General features: G+C 60.0%; 13 protein-coding genes across 13 annotated transcripts in view; 7 read left to right on the forward strand and 6 right to left on the reverse strand.

Moving 5' to 3' along the window:
- Positions 1 to 602, forward strand: part of SDRG_05086 (hypothetical protein) — a gene marked incomplete at both ends in the record, with an annotated part of 2,053 nt that extends 1,451 nt beyond the window's left edge. Inside the window, one exon of the mRNA XM_008610781.1 lies at positions 107 to 602. Within this exon, the coding sequence (XP_008609003.1) occupies positions 107 to 602 (496 nt within the window). The remainder of the gene's footprint in view (positions 1 to 106) is intronic.
- An 81-nt stretch (positions 603 to 683) lies between these two features.
- SDRG_05087 (hypothetical protein) lies at positions 684 to 3,319 on the reverse strand (the record flags this gene model as incomplete). Its single annotated transcript, XM_008610782.1, has 13 exons — positions 684 to 1,120; positions 1,167 to 1,299; positions 1,342 to 1,470; positions 1,519 to 1,551; positions 1,600 to 1,744; positions 1,794 to 1,870; positions 1,917 to 2,129; positions 2,175 to 2,654; positions 2,701 to 2,780; positions 2,827 to 2,925; positions 2,963 to 3,005; positions 3,051 to 3,146; positions 3,188 to 3,319. 13 exons carry the CDS (start codon positions 3,317 to 3,319, stop codon positions 684 to 686), a joined length of 2,097 nt encoding a protein of 698 aa, XP_008609004.1.
- Positions 3,320 to 3,870: 551 nt separating this feature from the next.
- Positions 3,871 to 4,352, forward strand: SDRG_05088 (hypothetical protein; the record flags this gene model as incomplete). The annotated part of the gene is made up of 1 exon (XM_008610783.1): positions 3,871 to 4,352. Exon 1 carries the CDS (start codon positions 3,876 to 3,878, stop codon positions 4,350 to 4,352), a length of 477 nt encoding a protein of 158 aa, XP_008609005.1. The 5' UTR covers positions 3,871 to 3,875.
- A 111-nt stretch (positions 4,353 to 4,463) lies between these two features.
- On the reverse strand, positions 4,464 to 5,471 carry SDRG_05089 (hypothetical protein). Its single transcript, XM_008610784.1, has one exon. The coding sequence runs from the start codon at positions 5,405 to 5,407 to the stop codon at positions 4,553 to 4,555; it is 855 nt and encodes a 284-aa protein (XP_008609006.1). The 5' UTR covers positions 5,408 to 5,471; the 3' UTR covers positions 4,464 to 4,552.
- Positions 5,472 to 6,052: 581 nt separating this feature from the next.
- Positions 6,053 to 8,108, forward strand: SDRG_05090 (hypothetical protein). Its single transcript, XM_008610785.1, has 2 exons — positions 6,053 to 7,146; positions 7,193 to 8,108. The coding sequence occupies exons 1-2, from the start codon at positions 6,068 to 6,070 to the stop codon at positions 8,001 to 8,003; spliced, it is 1,890 nt and encodes a 629-aa protein (XP_008609007.1). The 5' UTR covers positions 6,053 to 6,067; the 3' UTR covers positions 8,004 to 8,108.
- Positions 8,026 to 9,019, reverse strand: SDRG_05091 (hypothetical protein). The gene is made up of 2 exons (XM_008610786.1): positions 8,632 to 9,019; positions 8,026 to 8,579 (listed from the first exon to the last, which is right to left on the reverse strand). Exons 1-2 carry the CDS (start codon positions 9,005 to 9,007, stop codon positions 8,143 to 8,145), a joined length of 813 nt encoding a protein of 270 aa, XP_008609008.1. The 5' UTR covers positions 9,008 to 9,019; the 3' UTR covers positions 8,026 to 8,142.
- A 347-nt stretch (positions 9,020 to 9,366) lies between these two features.
- Positions 9,367 to 10,337, forward strand: SDRG_05092 (hypothetical protein; the record flags this gene model as incomplete). Its single annotated transcript, XM_008610787.1, has 2 exons — positions 9,367 to 9,730; positions 9,785 to 10,337. 2 exons carry the CDS (start codon positions 9,367 to 9,369, stop codon positions 10,258 to 10,260), a joined length of 840 nt encoding a protein of 279 aa, XP_008609009.1. The 3' UTR covers positions 10,261 to 10,337.
- A 91-nt stretch (positions 10,338 to 10,428) lies between these two features.
- On the forward strand, positions 10,429 to 11,633 carry SDRG_05093 (hypothetical protein; the record flags this gene model as incomplete). Its single annotated transcript, XM_008610788.1, has 2 exons — positions 10,429 to 10,705; positions 10,752 to 11,633. The coding sequence occupies 2 exons, from the start codon at positions 10,429 to 10,431 to the stop codon at positions 11,405 to 11,407; spliced, it is 933 nt and encodes a 310-aa protein (XP_008609010.1). The 3' UTR covers positions 11,408 to 11,633.
- Positions 11,634 to 12,325: 692 nt separating this feature from the next.
- Positions 12,326 to 13,306, forward strand: SDRG_05094 (hypothetical protein). Its single transcript, XM_008610789.1, has one exon. It carries the CDS (start codon positions 12,379 to 12,381, stop codon positions 13,135 to 13,137), a length of 759 nt encoding a protein of 252 aa, XP_008609011.1. The 5' UTR covers positions 12,326 to 12,378; the 3' UTR covers positions 13,138 to 13,306.
- Positions 13,307 to 13,556: 250 nt separating this feature from the next.
- On the reverse strand, positions 13,557 to 14,535 carry SDRG_05095 (hypothetical protein). The gene has a single exon (XM_008610790.1). It carries the CDS (start codon positions 14,503 to 14,505, stop codon positions 13,621 to 13,623), a length of 885 nt encoding a protein of 294 aa, XP_008609012.1. The 5' UTR covers positions 14,506 to 14,535; the 3' UTR covers positions 13,557 to 13,620.
- Positions 14,536 to 14,568: 33 nt separating this feature from the next.
- SDRG_05096 (hypothetical protein) lies at positions 14,569 to 16,068 on the forward strand (the record flags this gene model as incomplete). Its single annotated transcript, XM_008610791.1, has 1 exon — positions 14,569 to 16,068. The coding sequence occupies one exon, from the start codon at positions 14,569 to 14,571 to the stop codon at positions 16,060 to 16,062; it is 1,494 nt and encodes a 497-aa protein (XP_008609013.1). The 3' UTR covers positions 16,063 to 16,068.
- Positions 16,069 to 16,171: 103 nt separating this feature from the next.
- On the reverse strand, positions 16,172 to 17,656 carry SDRG_05097 (hypothetical protein; the record flags this gene model as incomplete). Its single annotated transcript, XM_008610792.1, has 1 exon — positions 16,172 to 17,656. One exon carries the CDS (start codon positions 17,654 to 17,656, stop codon positions 16,172 to 16,174), a length of 1,485 nt encoding a protein of 494 aa, XP_008609014.1.
- A 199-nt stretch (positions 17,657 to 17,855) lies between these two features.
- Positions 17,856 to 19,405, reverse strand: SDRG_05098 (hypothetical protein). Its single transcript, XM_008610793.1, has 3 exons — positions 18,984 to 19,405; positions 18,219 to 18,938; positions 17,856 to 18,168 (listed from the first exon to the last, which is right to left on the reverse strand). Exons 1-2 carry the CDS (start codon positions 19,359 to 19,361, stop codon positions 18,300 to 18,302), a joined length of 1,017 nt encoding a protein of 338 aa, XP_008609015.1. The 5' UTR covers positions 19,362 to 19,405; the 3' UTR covers positions 17,856 to 18,168; positions 18,219 to 18,299.
- Between the last annotated feature and the right edge of the window lie 514 nt (positions 19,406 to 19,919).

The following is a 19,919-nucleotide window of genomic DNA, read 5'->3' on the forward strand; positions in this document are numbered from 1 at the left end:
TGCAAGCCAAGCTCGGGAACCGCTGGGCACAGATCGCCAAGCAAATGCCAGGCCGGTGCGTCGTCTCGGACGCGTGCGCGGTTGTGCTGAAGATGCGCATGTGTAGGACGGACAATTCAATCAAAAACCACTGGTACTCGTCGCTTCAGCCCAAGATGCGGCACGCGGCACCGACCCGCAAGCCTGTCGCACGCGCCCCGGTGCCGATGGCGGCCAAGCCGCCAACCATCGTGTCGCCACCACCGCCCCCCGTGTTGGCGCCCGCGGTCGAGCCCCCCGCGGTGCAAACGCCCCCCACCCCCGAGAAGCCCCCCGTGGTTGAGATGCCGTTGATCAAGAGCGAGCCGTCCGAATCTCCACCGGGCGTCGAGTCGTGTGAGTTGGAGCCGCCGCTGTTTGAAGCGTTCTCGCCAGTCACGCTGGACACGGCGTACTGGGCCGAGTGGTCGAGCATCCACGAGTCGGCGTGGGCACACCAGCGCGGCGACTTTGATTTTTTCGAGCTCCACGACGAAGACTTGTCGCTGCTTCCATCGACGCCGACGCTCGACCCGTTTGAGGCGATGATCCTCCTCGAGACGCTCCAAGAGCCACCCCTGTAAAATGCGCAATGCGCTTTTGTTCATGTCAATCGTCAAATTTGGAGTTAACGTTATTAAAATCTGCTATACAATGGCATCCTGTTATGTATCTTCTTTTTCTTCCGCCGCCGCCTCGTCCGCGAGAGCGAGGTCCAGGAGCGCTGCAACGCGCTGGAGGCCGTCCAAATCCACAGCTTTGTCCCGCTCGCTGTACAAAAGCGTGTGGCTCCCCTTGCCGTGCAAGCAGTGCCGGCACAAGATCGGGTCGACGTCGTCGCGCTGGAACCCGGCACACGTGCCTGGCACCGTGCACGCAGTGCAGAGCGGGTGGTGCACGTTCAAGTATTGAATGAGCCGAAGGCGTTCCGCTGCGTCGGCTTGCGCGCGCGCCGCCGCGGCTTTGGCGTCTTCGCGGTCGATTTGCTTTTGGATTGCGGCTTGGCGTTCGGCCGCTATCGCCTTGGCCGCCTCGACCTCTTCTTCGGATGGGCCAAGGTATGGTTTGGTTGCAATCACCGTGTACTCGCGTCCACAAGCAACTAGACAAGTTGTTCATAGTCTAGGCGAAATGTCGCATAGTTGTACTGGCACAAGGGCGACCGGCAAAATCCGACATGCCTTCGACGACACCCGGGACGGCGCTGAACGTTTCCGGGTTGGTGGCCATTTCCAGTGGGCGGCCAAGACACCCGTTCACGTTGCTGCCCCACGTATACACCTAGCCTCGTCGGTCAGCTAGTAGACGATGTAGTGACACCACCTCGTCATCGATCGAGAGCGCTACGTTGTGGTACATGCCGGCGCAAATCCGCTTCATAAAGACGCTTTGCATGAGAAAGTCGCGCACGAGGCCCGGCGTTGACACCATTTGCTGCCCGCCTTGGGCCAGCTAGTCGGTATCGTTTCAACCAATAGTGTCATCGAAGAAAGAGACAACTTGTCCATAACGCCCGGTTCCCCACGTGTACACCTACGCAACCCACGTTGAGATGCCTCGACACAAAGCGAGACAGCGTACAAAGCCGCCTTTGAGCAGCGGCGGGACAAGCAAGATCGCCACCGTGTGCCAACAGCCGCACGCAATGTGCAGTACAATGTCGCTGGCGAGGGCGTCGACTAGGCGGGGGGTGACTTGCATCGCCAAATCGCCATGCCCAAGACGTCTATAGCCATAACCGCTTTGTCGCCAATTCAAAAAAGATTCAAACCTACCCGCCGTCGCCGCTGCCCCAAGTGTACATTTGACCGTTGGCGTTGACGATGGCCGCGTGCAAGGCGCCGCAACAGATCTACGTAGCATTGGCAAATGGCATAGCTTGCCGCGTAGCTACGTACTTGGGTCACGCGTTGCTTGCGCAGGTGCCGTGACAGTGTCGAGTGGTCGGACGAGTTGTACATGGAGCCAAAGCCGAGGATGTCGCCGTCGTCCGAGACGGCGAGCGTGTGGTCGGTCCCGACGGCGATGCCGACAATCACGCACGTCTCAGGCACCGTTCGCGTCCAGATCACGGGCTCGACCGCGTCGAGTCCGTACTTGATGATCGCACGCTACACCGCTCCTTAGAATGCCGAATCTCAACGATGAAGCCGGACCCGCGATTGAGCTTCGTTCAAACTGTGCTCGGCTTCGTGTCCGAGCTGGCAGTGGTCGTTTTGGCCCCACGTAAAGACATCGCCATTCTTGGTTCGCGCGGCGCAGTGCACGCGCCCAACAGAAATCGCCACCACGTCTTCCCCCGAGAGCGACTTGAGCTTCACAGGGGCCGGGATTACATCCGGACGCAACGAGACGCTAGCGTCGTCGTCGTCTCCGTCGTCGTCCGTTGCCGCGTCGTCGTCGTTGGCGTCATCGTCGTCGTCGTCGTCGTTGTCTTCATCGTCGTTGTCGTCATCGTCGTTCTCTGCAGTTGCGGCGTTCTCGTCGTTGGCCGTGGCAGTGCTGCTCGCTGCCGGGGTCGCGGTCGACGCCTTCTTCGTCTTGGGCCGTGGAAGCCCCGTGGGCCCCGACTTGTTGCCCCAGACGTACACGTCGCCGGCGCGTGTGACGCCAAAGGTAATGTCCGAGTCAAACCCCTGCGTCCATCCAACATACAGGACAACTTGTCATCGTAGAACGCACCGCGTAGACTTGACTAAAGTGCATGCCACGAGTGCTCTTGATTTGCGTTGGGATGTCATAATTCTCGCAGTCACCGTGGCCTGTATGGAGAAGATTGTCTTTCATTGAGCGTATCCATTTTGGTACCGAGTTGGCCTTGCGTGCCCGTGCCGCAAGTCCAGAGGCCGCCGAGTTTGTTGATCCGACGCTCTTCTTTGACTGCGACGTCACGCCGGGCGTCGTCCTCTGCTCACATGAGCCGACGCGACGCCTTTCTTCCTACCTTCGGCCCGCTGCCGCTCCAGCGACGACGTCAACCGCTCGACCTATGACGTTTACATCGACGTCCGCCGACGGTACATTGGACACACCAAGACGCGCTTCCCGCCCTTGGGCTCGAGCTCCCGCGCCAAGCACGCGGCGCGAAGCATCTTGACCTTCATGAGCGACAAGCACCGAAAATCGATCTACACAGCCGGTTGGCGCAGGGTATGGACGCGACGACAACCTTGTCCCACGCATCGCCCGGCAAAATATGCGAGCTCTCAGGCAGCGTCAGGAAGAGCAGCTTGCGCAAGTTGACGGCATTCTTCCCCGTCGGCACGCGGATGTCGACCTTCTTCCGCCCAAAGATCGGCATTTACAAGTTGGATCTTCAACGGACGTAGTTTTACGTCGTTACCTTTCTATGGTGCTACTTGTTGGTCGTGCCCGGTGATTGACAACTAGATGGTCAAGTTGGAAGACAGAGAATATCGTCGAGTCGAGTGTTCCGTACTGCATACCGGTACTTATAGCGCTACGATTTCGACAGCATTGCTCATTGCGGCGATAAATACGTTTGTAGAGGTTTTTCACATTCATTTTCGGAGGTATGACGTGGCAAGCCAGTCGCGAGCGGAGCACGCTGGTCGACTGCAGCGATTGTGGTTCACACTTTCAACTGTACTAGAATATGTGTGCTAGTATAGCCGAAAGTATAGCATACTCGGTAGGTATAGGTCAGTACATTATGCTTGCGCGGACTAGGAGACCTACCCCCTCGAAATTCACCGGACCATTACGTGCTTAGTTGTCGACAACCGCGCAGCACGACCCTTCGCTCTTGAGCCGTACGATGAGATTAATCATTTCAAAAATCAATCCAGCGCCCTTTCTCTCGGCGCGATGATTTCACACCACAATCATCCGAGACGATGCAAAGTACGGACGTGAGCACTGCGCCGCGCCTGCTGCGCGTGCAAGTTGCCCGCGTCGTCAACGCGCCCCGCCCTTCGTTTATCGCGGCGCTCCCGCACAAGCTCTCGGTGACCACAAAGCTGCTTGGCGATGAGTCAACCGAGCACGTCACGCCGCCTCTGAGCGCCGGACCTACGACGGGCTCGGTCGCATGGGCCCGTGAGGTCTATGTCTTTGAGCTAACAAAAGCCGAGATGCACGACCGCCTCCTCGAGGTGACACTTGTCGAGTCCAACGGCTTTGGGATGCGCAACATCGTTGGGCGTGCCAGCGTCCCCTTGTCGACATACGAAGCCGATCGAAGCCAAGTGCACGAGATCAAGGTTGCAGTGGAGCACGGCATGCGCATTGTGCTGCACATCGATGTCTGGGATTCAGGTGACTCCCACGGCGCCCGACGCCTTCCGGACCCTAAGGCACCTTATACATATTAACGCGAAAGACATTTTCCGCGTTGTCTACTGAGATCCGAGGAGTCGACAAGAGGGGAAGAGGACGCGACACCCGATACGGAGGAGGGTTAGGTTGTCTTGTCCAAACCAGTATCTGCGAGTTGCCCATGGTTGCCTGCACTGCCATACTACAGTGAAGCGACCGGCATGTAATTTTTATGTTATCAAGCTTATCAAGCTACTTAGTAGTCTTCGGTCATGATTTGGCGCTTGGCGAGGCTCGCTTGGATCGACATGTCGGGCATTGCGACGCTTTGACCGACCACGACGTCGGTCTCAGCCACGACGACCTTGGCAGGCACCTCCACGGGACGGTACCGGTGCACGAGCCGCCGGCGCCGGACGGGGTACGAAGCGTTCGAGCTGTGCCACGGGCCGGCAAACGACGTGGCGTAGAACCACCCGCTCTCGTCGGCCGCCCACCCGAGCGACGGGACGCAGTTGTCGGGCGTCGGTGGCACAATCGTCGCCAGTGCATTGCCCGTCTGCGGTCCGCACCGGTACACAGGGCGGTCGGACGCTCGCAAATGGCGCTGGCTCCACTCACCCCACACGCAGCGCTGGTGCTCGAACGCCTCGACGTCGACGGCGGCCGCGTCTTGCGCGACGTCCCACACGTCCATATGCAACTGCAGGCGCAGGTTCGACTCGAGCGCATCAAAGGGCACCTCTTTCGAGTGCACGTGGCTCCGGTCCATCTCGAGCGACGACAGCGGGATCTTGGCGCTCCCGAGCACGATGCGCCAGCCGAGGCAGTCGGTCTCGATCAGGACGCATTCGAGGACGCGCGTGTACATTTCGGCCTCGGTCAGATCGAATTCGTAGATTTCGTGGTCCCACGCAATGCTGCTGGCGTTTGCGACCGCCGGCGTCACGTGCTCGACGTTGGCCGTCCCGTGCCCGCGCAGCTTGGTGACGACCGCGAGCTTGACGGGCAGCGATGCCACACACGAGAGGCGCGACGCGCTTACGAGACCGGCCACGTGCACACGCAGGAGACGCGGCGCCGTGCTGCAAACCTTGGTCGTCGTCGCCATCGTCGTCAAAAGAGGATGGTGTAGCGGACCGTCTTGCACCGACAGCTGGCGCGTCAAATTCGGCAGGCTGGACGTTCGGTGTACTCGCTGTGTCTATTGCCACGCAACCCAAGCTGGTTGGCATGTCGCAGATCGTAAAGGTGGTCGGTGTCGCGTCGGCGACGACGACGTTTTGCTACGTATATCGCGCATGGCCACTTGCTCTATTTGTGCGCTACTGGTAGCGATAACGAAATAGGCGAAAAGCGTCGAGGGACGGCCATGACCGTGTATTGTCGGTCGCGCATGGTGCAAACTGCGTGTTTCTAGAGCGTCAAAACGAGGCTGATTTGCAAGCTCGAGTTGCTGATGAGTTTGATATTAACGAGACACAAACTAGAATAGCTCGTTGGGTGTCTATAGTCCGCTGGCCTGTGCCGATTGGGTGTATATTGGCGGGTTATCAAGTTCAGCCAATTTTCAAAAGATTTTTATATGTTGATTTCCCCTTTTTATTATTACATGTTGCTGGAATCAAACTATTGCATACTATATCTCGGTTGGATTTAAATATGGATAAAATAATATGACGCAATTGCGCCAAAGTGATATAAATGCCACGCGTTTTTGCCGATCTTTTGACGTTTTGACCGACCAGAGATTTTTCTACCACATCGACCAATGGACCGCAGGCCCGACCGCCTGCTGCGCTTCGAGCTCCACAACGTGGTCGAGGCCGACGCCGTCGTGGCCTCGTCGTGCTTTGGCGGCGTGCTGCAAAGCGTCGTGTACGCTGAGCTGCGGCTATTGGGGCGTGGCGGCGCGCTCCAGACGGCGTGCGTCCACCCGAGCGAAACCTGGCAGCACCAAGTCTTTGAGTTTGCGCTCTCGGAAGCCGAGGCCTCGTCTCGTGTCTTGCATGTGACGCTGTATGCCATTGACCTCTTTGGCTTTGCCTCGCGTCTGGGCGAAGCGCACATTCCGGTCGGCCCGCTCGACGCCGACAAGCACGTGGTCGAGATACCGCTCGTGCTGCCGCTTCATGAAAGCGACGGTGACAGTGCGATTCAAACGTGCAGCGTCCGTGCCTCGGCTGCCGTCTGGACATGCGACGACCTTGCGATCGGTGCGACGCTCGATGTGTGGGAGTACGAGCGGTACGCAGAGGCATGGTCAAGCCAAAACCTCCTGCCCACCGACGCCCGACCTGCCCTCGACGACACGGCGCTGCCAGCCGTGCCGCCAACGCACGTGGCGTCTCTGGGCTGGTTCCCCGAGGTCCACGCCGGCGACGCCTACGGCTGGTACTACGCGGATACATTTGCTGGACCCTGGCACAACTCGATGAGCGCGAATTGCTACTGTCGCCGACGCCGGCTTCTCCGTCGAATTCTTCCTGCCGACGTCCAGGCGCAGAAGAAGGTCCTTGCCGATATGCTTCGGCAAGACCACGCAGTGACCGTGCGCGAGCTTTTGGCAGCGCGGGACGCCCATGCGACGCTCTGTGCGCAGTACCAGCAAGCACAAGACGAGCACGCCGCTGCGATGGAGCGTCAGAAGCGCGAAGCGGCGGCCGCCCTCGCCACCGCCACCGCCGCGCACCAAGCGACGCTCCAAGTCGTGACCGACGCGCATGCAGCGACGCAAGCCACTCTGGTGGCGCGCACCGCCGACAGTGAAGCGCTTCGCGCCCGTATCGCCGAACTCGAGCTCGAAACAAGTCGATGGCGGTACGCCAACGAGCAGCGCATCTCGAAGAAGTACGTGCTCCGATTCCAGGCTCTCGTCTCACTCCATCTTGAACAGACAACTCAAGGTCGACTCGCGCCTCAAGTCGCTCAGCACAGCACCGCGGCTGTTGCGTGTGCAGCTCGTGCGCTGTGCCGACCTCGCGGCCGCCGACTCGGCGCTCATGGGCGGCAAGAGCGACCCGTACGTGACGTTCTACCTTGGCGACAAGAAATGCAAGAGCACGCAGTTTTCCAACGAGCTCAACCCGGTGTGGGACCACGAGGTCTTTGAGTTTCAGATTACCGAGGGCGCCATGTACACAGAGATCCTTCAAATCGTCGTGTCGGACCACGACACCGTCGGCGCCGACGAAGTGATTGGCACAGCGTCGGTGCCGCTGCAGCCGCTCGAAGACGCCGCTTCCGACAAGAGCAACAACAGTAACAACACCGACGGGCAAGACGCCGCGGACGAGGTCGTGCTGCCTCTGGACGTCCCGCCCGAGTTTGCCTCCCAGCGCGTCCACAGCAGTATCGTCTTGCGCTTTGAAGTGCTCTTGGAGTCGCCGGTGGCGACGCTGCAAGTATGGGAAAATGAACGCTACGCCAGCCGCAAGTGGTCGTCCAACCACTTGCTGCCGTCCGAGCGCCAGACGTGGAGCGTCGGGTCTGCGTCGCATGCCGAACGCGACGCCGTTGCACCCGCAGTGCCGCCCTCGGCGGTTGGGAGCGCGCTCGGCTGGACCATTGACCGCACCCAAGGCGATGTCCACGGCTGGTTTTACGCCAAGTCGTTCGAGGGTCCTTGGGTCAACACGTCCAACTCGTCGAGCGTCGTGCGGCGCCGTGGGTGGAGCAACCTGTGCCATACCGCAAATGCGTCGTAAGCGATCCGAGTGGTGTAAATTCGCCGAAACTAAGTTCTGATACATGCTTTTTATGAAAGAAAAAGTGCATTTGAGAGGTAGTATCAACGTGCAAGTGGCCTCGGCACTATGAAACGAGTACTAGGACACTTGGCAACGACTAGTAGAGCAAGACGTTGTCTGCACCGACAGACACAATGTACATACGGTCCCGCGACGCAAAGAGACTGGCGCTGCCAAGGAATACGCGGTCGGACGCCGTGACGCCGGTAAAAAGCATTTGACCTAGCCCCGCGCCGAGCACGGTCCCGGTGCCGGGCTCGAAGTACGTGCCAATGGCAGCGCCGACGGCCGACCCGACGACCGCACCGGCAAATCGCAGTAGCTGCAGCCACGTCGCCGACCAGTACGTGGCCGCGGGCGCCGTCGCGAGCTGCCACTGCAATACGCCTTGCTCAACGACAAAAACGGCGAGTGCTGGGAGGAGGGCGGCGCGTGCGGCTGTCGGCAGCATGAGGCGAGCGACCGCTGCGCGCTCGCCTTGGTGCCGGACCGACTTGCGCAACGACGAGAGAAAGATGTCCTTGATAAGCTTGCCTACCATAGTACGCCTTGTTATGAAGTTTATGCACAGGCCAAAGGATCGCACCGGTGGTGCGTGCCGTCAAGTGTTCGATGCACCAGTCTTCGAGCAGCCGGGTTATCGTCGGGTAGCTCACGGCGCGGCCGACGTTGGCAAGCCACGGTTGCACAAAGGTGTCGCACGTGCAGGCGCCAACCGCACTACTTCGCCCCGCGGCCTTGTCGGTCATCGCACGGACAAGCACGAGGTGCGCCTCCATGAGGCCGGCCACGAGCGCCGTGTGCACCAGCGCGTCCGCGCTCAAGTGGGCCAGAAAGGCGCGCCGATCGACGAGGTAGTCCTTGCCGTAGAAGCGCCGCGAGAGCTCGCGCTTGGCACTGCGGTACGCGCAGCGAAGGAACGGGGCCGGGTCCGCGGCAACGACGTCGAGCGTACTCGCCATTCGCAAGCAACCACCACAATGCTGATAGGGATGATTGTCACGTCCGGTTAACTGTGGGAGATACCTTTGTCCCAATTTTATCCGGACATGTCACATCCTTCGTTATTGGGATAAACGCATTGTCCCAACAACCGGAACAATTCGCTGCTTTCAAAGCAGCGGATTGTGGGGTCGAGTAAACCTTGCAACCTCTCGCCCGAGCGCGTTTTAGGGGGTGAACCCAAGGTTTATGTCGTTCTACCTCGGTTTGACGTTGGTGTCTTCTTGTTTAAACTATTAAACCCAATCAGGCTTTCACCAATGATAGTCGGTCTTGAGATTGCCAAAGTTCAACTCACACCTCAGTTTCAAAAGTGCGCATGGACGCTGGCAGCACGCTTCCGTCTGCAGCTGCATCGCTGCAAGCCGCTGCGTTCCGTGTCCCGTTGTTCGGACTCGCACTCGTCACCACATCGCACCGCGCGCTCAAGCATGCGAACGGCCAGAAGGACTACCTCGAAGACTACAACCGGCCGATGACACGCTTCTCGCCAACCATGTTGGTGACCACCGCTTACGCGGCCATCATCGACGCCACTTGGTCCCTTGATGGCAACAACATCAAGAGTTTGGAAGACTTTCCAAAGAAGTGCGTCACGAATGCGACCCGATCGCTGAGCGTCACGGCCACGCTCTGTGCTCTTGAGGCTGCTTGCGTCAAGTACCTTCCAGCCCGCACCGCCGGTACGCGTCGAGCCCCACTCACCTTTCTCTCTTATGTTTTTAAAATAATGATAGGCAAGCTCGTCAAAAGTCTCTTGCGGTCGTCGGGTCGCAAGTTCTGCCGCCTCGGTGACCCCACGCTCGTCGCCGAGCGCATGTTGATCACCGGTGCTCGCGTCGCGCTGCTGCCGGCCCTTGCTGCGTTTCTCGTCGACGAAGTCCGCCTCCTTAGGTCTGCTTCGGACCTGGCGGCGATGGTGCGAGGCACACTCTGGCTCGGCTTCCGGTCGATCCGGTCAATCTTCGGCGCCGCGGCCGGCGCGTACCTGGGCGCGCTGATCTCGAGCGCCGAAGGCAATGCGACCAAAGCGCTCTGGACACTTGGTTATGTGATTGCGATGGCCGACATCGTGCTCTTCAACCCATCGGTGCTCAACGCGCGGGACGGGTTCAGCTTGCGCTTTACCCCGAGAGCGCTGGTCACCGTGTTGTCCCCACGACTGGCCTACTGGTTACCGCAAACTACGTTTTTTTTGTCCACATATTGTTAGTCGTAATGAACTAGATTTATCCGACTAATACCCCTTCTGGGTAAGCAGTAATATTATACACAACGTCTTGCCTCGCAGTGCAAAGCTCATCATCCCGTGCTCCATCGTCTCTCTGATTGGTCAATATCAACTTCATTTTGGCCAATCCATACTCGTGTAGTTGGTAACATGCCAAGCACCAACGAGCGCTGGGCCGAGCTTCGCCCGTTGCTGCTGGCCGGTACCTATACCGATGCGATGCGCTTCGTCGATGACGTCGAGACCAAGCTCGCCGACTTGCGCGCGGCCGAAGCGTCGCTGCGGGTGTTGCAGGCGACGGCGCCGCCTGCCAGCATCGTCACGCTCAACGTCGGCGGCAAGAAGTTTGCAACCGCCACGGCCAACGTGCGGCGCTTCCGCGGGAGCTACTTGGACGCGATGCTCGCGTGGCCGCCCAACGAGCACGGTGCATACACGGTGATCGCCAAAGCGGCGGCTAATGCAGCGTATAGGCGAGTACTTTATCGATGCCGACCCGACGCATTTTGGGCGGATCATGCGCCTCTTGCGCACCGGAACACTCGTGTTCGATGGCCTGTGCACGAGTGACGTCGAAGAGCTCCACGCGCTTGTCGACTACCTCCAGCTCAGTGTTGTCGCCGCCGAGATGGCGTGGGACCCGGCCCACTGCAGCACAGCGCTCTCGCTCTCGGACGCGAACCGCCGTGTGACCAAGCACGGCGTCACCGCCGACATGTCACCGGTCCTCGGCACGACCCCCACAGCGCGTTTTTGCGTTCGCTTTTCCGCGCTGCAGACTATTGACGTCGGGCTCACGACGCGCACCAACTTTACTGACACTCGGCACTCGGGTGCGCTTCCCGGATGGTTCTTCCGGTGGCCGCGGGCGTTCCTGCAGGCGTTCGTACCTGGCCAAGTCCTCACGCAAACACCCACGTCGTCGTTGGTCCGTTCCAGCGGCGTGTCCGAGGTCGTCGTCCAAGTCGTCTACGACCGCCACACGGCATCGATCCACTTTGAGGTCAATGGCCACAGGGTGCCCGAGTGCCTGCGCGGCATCCCGCCAGGGTTGGTCTTGCTGCCGATCGTTCGACTCTTTGATCACAAAAGTCAAGTCAAGATTGTCTCGAATGCCATGGAAGGCTAGTACGCCGACTCTAATGTTCGGATTCGTGTCGAAAGTTGCTATTTGGGCCCATTGTGTCACTAATTGTTGCGTTTTGGGGCAAAAATGGGCACATTTTGTAAACCGATCTGAAATGGGGCAATTTTTGTCGAAATCCCGAGCGACCCTCTTCACGAGCTGCACCAACGGGCTCTAGGTGCGGCACACCAAGGCAACGTTGTCCGTGCACCGGGTGCCTCAAGAACGGTATTTGCACAAGTCCTGGCGACCGCCGCGCAAGTGCGCGACCTTTGCGACCAGCACCAAGTGGTGCCGAAGGTCTATCTCTCGCTCGAAATCGAGTGTAATGTGAGGAATGGAATATTCTATGTACAATACTGCGTTGAAGTCGAGAACGACTTGCAATGGTCGACGGAAAGAAGCCCGGTGGCCTTGCCTCCGAGACAACACTGCGGGGGTTGCCACAGCAAACGACAGCCGATGCATCGAGGATGGCTTCAACAACCGTCCTCTCCACGTTTTCAAATCGTACTTGCGGCGCTGTGACCGATTCCGCTCAAGGCAACAACCAGAACATTTATCACCAGACAGAGGGAGGTCGGACTCCCTAAACACCGGCTAGAGTTCTATGAAGCAAACGCAATGGCAGCGAAGATACGTCTACGGACTGCTGCCAAAGGCTGTAGAGTCCCACATCAACGGGCTTCTCCGTAAGACTAAACATGCAAACACACATCGCCTCGTCCCGGCCAAGTGACGTGGGCTAGGTTCACACCCAGTGCCCCGCCACTGTATGCAACCAACGGTCACAGGTGACGACTGGCGGTGCTGCCGCCTGGTGACGCGCTCTACCAGGGCAGTTCCTACGCATGGGACGTACACCTAATGAGGTTGCAGCGCCGGGGGGTTATGTATCGCTTCAGTTCGGCAACCCATTGGCCGCAACGACGTGGAAGATCGCGTGTTACAAGATCTTTGCAGATTCAACGAGGATGGGTTCAACCGTCGTGCGCGTGCGTAGCCTCCGCTTCTTCATCGCACTCTACGCGGCGTACACCCGGTACCGCCACCGCCTTACGAGTCCATCAAACCCGCTCGATTTCCGCCACTTGGAGCTTGAAGAGCAGCTCGAGAACCTGTACCTATTCGTCGTGTATGCGCCGCACGTCGGCGACGACGTCCTCGCCAACGTCCAAGCCGCGCTCCTCGACCTCCTGAGCGAGCTGCGTCTGCCACTGCTCTCGAGCGTGCACAGCTACGTTCGGCGCGAGCGCATCTCGGTGGCGATCGCGTCCGACAAGCAGCAAGTCGCGCCCGGGCTCTTCATCGGCTCGTCGCTCGCCTTGCTCTCGTCGCTCTCGGACGACGCGCCTTTTTCGCGCGGATTTGTCGCGGCCACAGCGCGTGCGCTGGACGGGATCGAAGTGGCGACCACTGCGCGCGACACGCTTCTGCGCTTGGATCTCGACAAGGTCAACTTGGACGCAATGGCGAGCGTCAACCTCCTCAACGAGCAGCTCGCATTGCATGCGACGGTTCTCGTGTTTTGTGAGACGGGTGTGGCGTTTAGCGGCGCCGTCTGCATCGCGTACCTCATGCACACGTGTCGACTGCCGTACGAAGCCGCCCTCGCCGTCGTCCGAGCGGCGCGCGGCCTTGTCGAGCCGACACCCGCTCTGCGAGACGTCTTGACCGCGTTCGAGGTCGATCTTGCATTGTCGTCGGAGGCGCCGCAGCTGTTTATTGCGTAAAGATGGTAGCATTACCAAGAGGCAGCCCGCAGAATTTCGTCGTACACTGCCAGGAACAAGCCAAGTTTTCACTGTCGCCAAATGCAATACCGTCATCTCTCGGCAGGACGACAGTACCTCTATCATAACGTCTTTGAATGGCTGTTGCTGACCGGCACAATTGAACGATGCATCTCGACGTATGTTGAAGGTCGTGGACCAGGGCTTCTTCGAGGAGTTCATGGGTGCTTCTAGGTGGCGATGACGCTGTGCTTCTTTCAACGGCACCTCGAGCGTCCTACGTACTGCACTGTGCTATGAGCTTTGCCTTGCTCGACGCCCTCAAGAGGCTGTAAATTTGCATGCTCCGGGTCTCGCCCGATGTCCGATAAGGGTTCATCCTCTATGGTTGCCCTGTCCTCGACCACCAACACATTCCTGGCAAGACCACTCGTTGCCGTGCAACACCATATAGTATAATCTATCGATGTATCAAGTGTGACATCACGTGGGCTCGCTCAAATACGGTGGCATGCGCGCGTTCCGGGACTCGATAAAGCTGCGGTACTCGCGCGCAATGAAGAGTTTGGGAATTTGCTCGCGCAGCGCGAGCGCCTTTGTCGTGTCGCTTGGCATGCCTTTCTTGGTCGGGGCGCCCCGACTGCGCGCCCCGTCCGGCGTTTGCTTGCACCAGCTTTTGGGCGGGAGGTACCACGCGCCATAGGCCGCCTTTTTCTTGGTCACGCAAAGTTGGGGCGTCGCGGGCGAGACCGCTGCGTTGATTTTGGGCGATTCGCCACTGAGCTCGGCGGGAATGTCGAGAGCGAGTCGCACGCGGTCCGAGGCGCGCCATAGAATGTGCGGCGTCGTCGGTCGCTCGGGTTGCATCGGTCCATCCTCCGGTGTCTTCTTGCGGTTGGCTTCGTTCTGGAGCAAGTCGAGTTTGCCTTGGATCCGGGCGTGTGCCGTGTCCTTGACCATCTGCATGTCTTCGGGTCGAAAGATCGAGAGGCGGCGCGTCTTGGCCGGTGGGCTTGGAACTGTCGGCGCCTCGTGCGGCACGGCGTCGGCCACTTGGCTAAAGTCGTGGTGGTCGTTCTTGGGCGCCTTCTCTTGCTCGCTGCGCAGTACGTGGAGCTCGTTCATGAGCGAGTCCAAAATGTCGTCGCGCTGCGTTTCGCCTGTGAGAAGCGACAGAATCTTGTTCTCTGTCGGGTCGACATACTCGGTGTCGAACGTGTGCTGCAGCGTCAGCGCCGCAAGGAAGCTCGGCTGCAGAAATGGCTCGTCGTTCGCAGGTAGCGCGGTGACTCGCGATGGCGGCGACAGAAAGCGCCACGTGAGGTCGCTAAAGGGCCGTTGCGACGCGTGCTGCCGCCTCGCCTGCATGGGCTTCAATTCGCTCCACTTCAACTTGCCCAATTTGAGTATTTTTAGTTTGGTTCATTTCGCATGGTCGACCGCTGGGGCGACTACGACGCGGACGAGCTCCTCACGGGCGCGACCGCCTTTCATGGCGGTGTCTACGGCATCGAGGCCATTGTGCAGGCGCCGACGCGCCATCGTCCAGGCCAGCACCCGGCAACCACGGGGTCGATCACGCGCCCGCTGCGACCACGGCCACACCGCGCCGCCACCACGTCCAAGCCCAAGGCGCACGAAGCATCCCAACAAAGAATCAGCGCCCAGCTCGTCACTGCCACGCCTGCACCGACCATGTTTCAGCGCATTTGCGACACCCACGCGTTGCGGCTCAAGCTCGACAAGCTCTACGCGCTGCCGTACCAAGTGGTGCTCGCGACGACCGCAACGTCCGGAAACATCGTGTCCAAGGACGCGTGGAGTGCGCTCACGAGGCGCATTGCGCGGCGCTACAGTTTGATCGCACTCGACCCAATCTCGCTCCTCGAGACGCCACCGCGTGTGGGCTACGACGACTTTGTCGAAGCGCTCAACGCGGTCTTGAGCCACTTTGTCTTGAACCCGACGATCGCAGCGTGCTTGGACGCTGTCACGAACCTCTTTGATGCCATCATCGACGCTGCGACGCTGCAGTGGCGACCTCTCGAGTCGATCGCGCCGACCATGGCGCCGCCACTGAGCCTCGCCGCGCTTGCCTTTAGCTCGTCGCGCCGGTCAGGCTCCCGCGAGATGGCCCGGGAAGCCCAAATGACGCAAGAAGAGAACCTCAAGCGCAAGCTGCGGCTGCGCAAGTACCTCAGCGTGCCCAACCCGCTGGCGACGGTCCTTCCGGACGAAGCAGAGTCGTTTGTATCAAGTCCGCGGACGCTTTTGCTCGACTCACGCCAAGGCAGTCGGTCGCACCTCGTCTCGCCGTCGGCTCAGTTGCAGCCGGTCCCCAAGCGCGGTCGGCAGCTACCGACGACCAACGACGGTGCGATCGTGTTTGAAAAACCAATGACAGCCGTCGTGCGTGACGAGCTACCGCCACTGACCGATCCCATGGTGCTTGTCTGCGCCGACTGCCTCGTCAACGAAGCGCTCTATTGGTGTTCCCCGTGCTTTTCCATCTTTTGCGTCACGTGTTGGCCCCACCGCCACCAAGCGGCGCCGCCGATCGCACTGGACGCATTTCCGCACCAGTGCGCCATCGTGCAGTCCAAGTCGCTTGCCTCCCTCGGGCCGCCGCTGCCGTTGCTAGGCCAGCGCACCGTCGTCATGCACCCAAGCGCGCACGCCAAGCCAATGAAGTCGACCCGCCACAAGCCGCTCGCTGCCTCCACGAGCTGCGTCGAGCTCCGTGTCACAAGCTCCATCCAGTACCTTCCGCCTGTTGTTGTGCGAGAACCGTCGACCAACAACAGCGAGCCCCCCGTCGCACCGCCCGTCGTTGTCATTTCCAAAGCATTGAACAAGGTTCAAAAATCAAAGCCCGTGGCACTGGCTAGCTATCTCGATGCAAGAGGGGCCATCGTCGACGATTAGGGTCGTCTTGTAACTTAAATGATGTGATGTTAGTCGTCGAGTTGGTCGCAGCGAAGCCGACAAGCTCACGTTACTGGCTCCTTACGTAGGATAGATAGAAGGCAACCGATCACAAGGGCACCATGCCATGGATACGAAACACGAGGTAGAACATGGGGCTGGACGACGTCACGGGCGTGAGTGCATTGAGCACTTCTTGGCTCTTGTAGAGCCAGAGACAGTCGGTTGTAGCAGCAAACACCGTTGCGACACCGGACGAGAGCGATGTCACTTCGAGGTCGCCGCCCGACACGGTCTCGTCCCCACCGAGACAGTAGACGCACGTGAGCTTGTAGCCATTGTCATTGGGATCGCCGGGCGGACCGCAGTCGAGACGGCGCGGCTGCGACTGTCCCGTCTCGAGGCACACCAGGGACGTCGAGCACGCGACCTCCATCTTGGCCTCGTCGCAGAGTCGGAGGTCAAACTGCCGGTTGAGAGCAAAGGGCAGCATATGCAGCTTCTCGACCACGTCGGCAAGTGCGGGAAAGTCGTCGCTCAACGAGCTCTCGGTTGTCCAGAAGCGCATGGCGTGGGGCCCGACAGGTAGGAGTTTGCCTTGTTTGCGCAGACGGAGCGCATCGCTCCGCAACAAGGGAATGTACTCGTCGCCCATAAAGCTATCGAGCACGCCACACGCCACCGTGCACGATCGAAAGAGGCGGTCGCCGACATGGTCGTCGATGCGTGCGAGGTGCGCGCACTCGGCGTCGGGACTCGCGAGGAACCGCGCGTCTTGCGCCAAGAGCGCATGCTTGTGGGTGTTGACGCGCTGGATCATGCTCAAAAGTTCGCGCGCAAAGGCCTCGTTGAAAACCTGTGGTCGCAACACGGCCTCGGTGGCGGCGTCCATGATCTCGCCCTGCGCTGCGCCCTTGGCTTTTACGTTCCCGAGCACGAGGTTCGCCTTGGCTTCGACCTTGGGCATGAGCGCAATGAGCTCCGACTCGTACGTGGCCGCGTCGGCGAGGAGCTGGCGCAACGACCGCGGCAACTGCTGCCGCTGAATGTCCTCGGCCGAGATGCCCGGGTAGACCAGCTGCACAAAGTCGCGTTCGTTGCTGAGCTTGGCAAAGATACCGTCGAGGCAGCCCTGGTGCTGCGATGCCAGCGACTGCTTCAAACGGCGCCACAGCATCTGCGCCGGCTTGGTTGCGTCCGCGTCGGGCACGACCGGGTCCTTCTCGACGTACAGGCCGCGCAGCGCCTTGGCCGTCGTCGTTGCCGTCGCCGCCTTGGACACCGCCATGGCCTTGAGAATGCACTGCTTGCGCGCGCGCCCTTTCTCCCACTGCGGCTGCAGCGCGAGCGCCGCGTTGGCATCGGCGAGCGCGTCCGAGTACCGCTGCAGCTGAAAGTAGCACGACGACCGGTTGCCGAGCACGAGATGCTGCTGGTCCTTGGGCGCCGCAGCGAGCGCGCGCGCGTAGGCATCGATGGCTCCGACGTAGTCCTTCTTGGCAAAGAGGCCATTGCCGTCGGTCTTGAGCGCCGCCCAGTCGTCGCCAGCGGCGTCGGCGTCGAAGCTGCCGTCGGCCGTGGCTTGGAGCACCATGGTCAAGAAATAAAATAAAATAATCCCAATTTCCAAAATCTAAATTTCCAAATTTCTCGATAAGATCGCAACCGCTTTTGGCAGCGCTGCCAGCTCGCCGACGCTGCAGCATCGTTCCAAGACACTGCATGCGCAACGAGACAAGACGCATGCACATCGCCAACGCTACGCTACGTGGTCGACCACGACAGCCATGCCCGGGACAGGCGAGGCCTGGCGCGATGTGCGTTCGCGCTTGCGACCCATCATGGCGAGTGGGCTAGTGGTCGACCGGCCAAGAGTCCAAGCAATCAAGGGTCGTGAGACGGACGGAGTCGATGGAGGACACGAGGACATGCAGACGCCAAGATATGGGCCCTTGGCGTCTGCCAAACCAGTTCTCAGTCGACTGCCTCGCACCGCTGGCAACGCTCGCAACCCATGCCATGACGAACGAGCGAGCGCGCCGTACGGTGACGCCGACGTAGGCTGTAGAGCTGCATCATGGTCTGGCACCTTGTACCAAGCAGGACCTTTCCAGCGACAGCTTGTCAGATCGACATGAGGCACATGCAATGGTTACCGCTCGTGGAAGCAACACTTGGCCATGGCACACAAAGCATGTTGATCAACACAACGTCAATAGCATCATTGAGCAATGAGCTTAGATCGCAACTGCTTCGATGATGGAGAAGGGCGTGCCAGTGCGGATGACGCGCACGAGATGCATCTCGGCGGCGCTCAAGAGGTCGTGGAACTCGGCTTCTGTGCGCTCGCGGCCGCGGAACATCACCAGCGTGTTGAGGTCGAGCATGGCCGTCGAGTCATCGGGGGTCTCAGAGAGGACTACATCGATGATGAGCACGCGCCCGGTCGCGGGCATGGCCGCGCGAATGTGACGCAGCAGCGTCACGCAGTGCGCGTCGTCCCACTCGTGCAAAATGTGCTTGAGCAAATACAAGTCGCCGGGCGGCACCGACTCGAAGAAGTCGCCCGAGACACAGTCAATGTCGAGACTCAGGTTGCCATACGTGGCAGCTTCCTGGACCACGTGGGGCAACTCAAAGAGGATGCCCCGGATCGTCTCGGGGCGGTTGAGCGCCGCGAGTACATCGACGAGGAAGTCGCCGTGCGCGCCGCCCACGTCGACGACCGTCATGTCGTCGGTCACAACGTCTTCAAAGGCGTAGTGCTCAAGGCAGACAGCGCCCGAGATCGCAAACACGTTGGCCATGGCGTCGTTGAAGAGGTGGCCCTCGTCGTGGTGCTTGGCGTAGTAGCTGCCGAGGTCCGCGCCGAGCTCCTAAGCCGCATGCGCATGAGCGAGAGCGTACGAAATGGCGTCTACCATGTCGGTGGCCGGCGTGCCATGGCGGATCGTGTGCTCGAGGTTGCCCCACGGCAGCCAGTGGCCGGGCGCCGTCATGGCCACGAGGTACGAGCGCATCGAGCCCGGGACGTCCGAGATGAGCGCCTCGCCCGACGATGTGAGCGCAAAGACCGTCGTATCCTCGTGCGATAGAAAGCCCATGGACGCGACCGCACGAAGGAGGCGAAAGACGCTGTCGGCGTGGAGCCCGAGCTGCGCCGCAATCTCGTCGGCGCTGAGCGGCCCGTCGCGCAGGAGGTCCGGGATCTTGAGCGAGGCGACCGTCGCCAAGGCCCGCGTCGCCCACATGTTGCGGACGCACTCAAACACTTGCATCGCCGGCTCGGTCGACGTCATCTTGGCTGCGTGAAATGGAGGATGATCTTGCACGTGGGGCGAGGGATATGATGACGCGCATTCTTAAATCCAGGTTGTTTTTGTATTGTAAGGCGCTGTAGCGACCCATAGGTTCTTCAACCCAGGGATCGGGCTGGGCACGGCCGATGCAAGCACGCTATTTTCGATGCACTTGAATAGTCTGCGCACACGATTTGCGCTTTTTGAAATAGTGTCAATATACGGTGAACGCGCGCAAGCTCGCCCACGTCGGCTCCTTCCCGCGATCAAGCACCGTTGCATGACGACTACAGCTCGTCGATGGTCTCGTTGGAGGCTTGTCATAGGTGTAACGAAGGCTCACGGAAGGGTGCAGGCGCCGAGACCAAACTCCCCTACCCCCAGCGTCCAACCCAACCCCTTGTCTCGCCTCCATTTGCTAGTTATTGCCCGGAAATGGCGTCGGCGCCGGTGCTCACACTTCCCAAAGACATCACGGCAGACGTCCCGTCGTCCGACATTTGCCAAGCCTTTGAGAACCTAAAGCAGCAGCACGCTGCGATCCACGACAAGCGCATC

This window comes from Saprolegnia diclina, assembly GCF_000281045.1.
Source record: "Saprolegnia diclina VS20 unplaced genomic scaffold supercont1.13, whole genome shotgun sequence".
NCBI classification, from domain to species: domain Eukaryota; phylum Oomycota; class Saprolegniomycetes; order Saprolegniales; family Saprolegniaceae; genus Saprolegnia; species Saprolegnia diclina.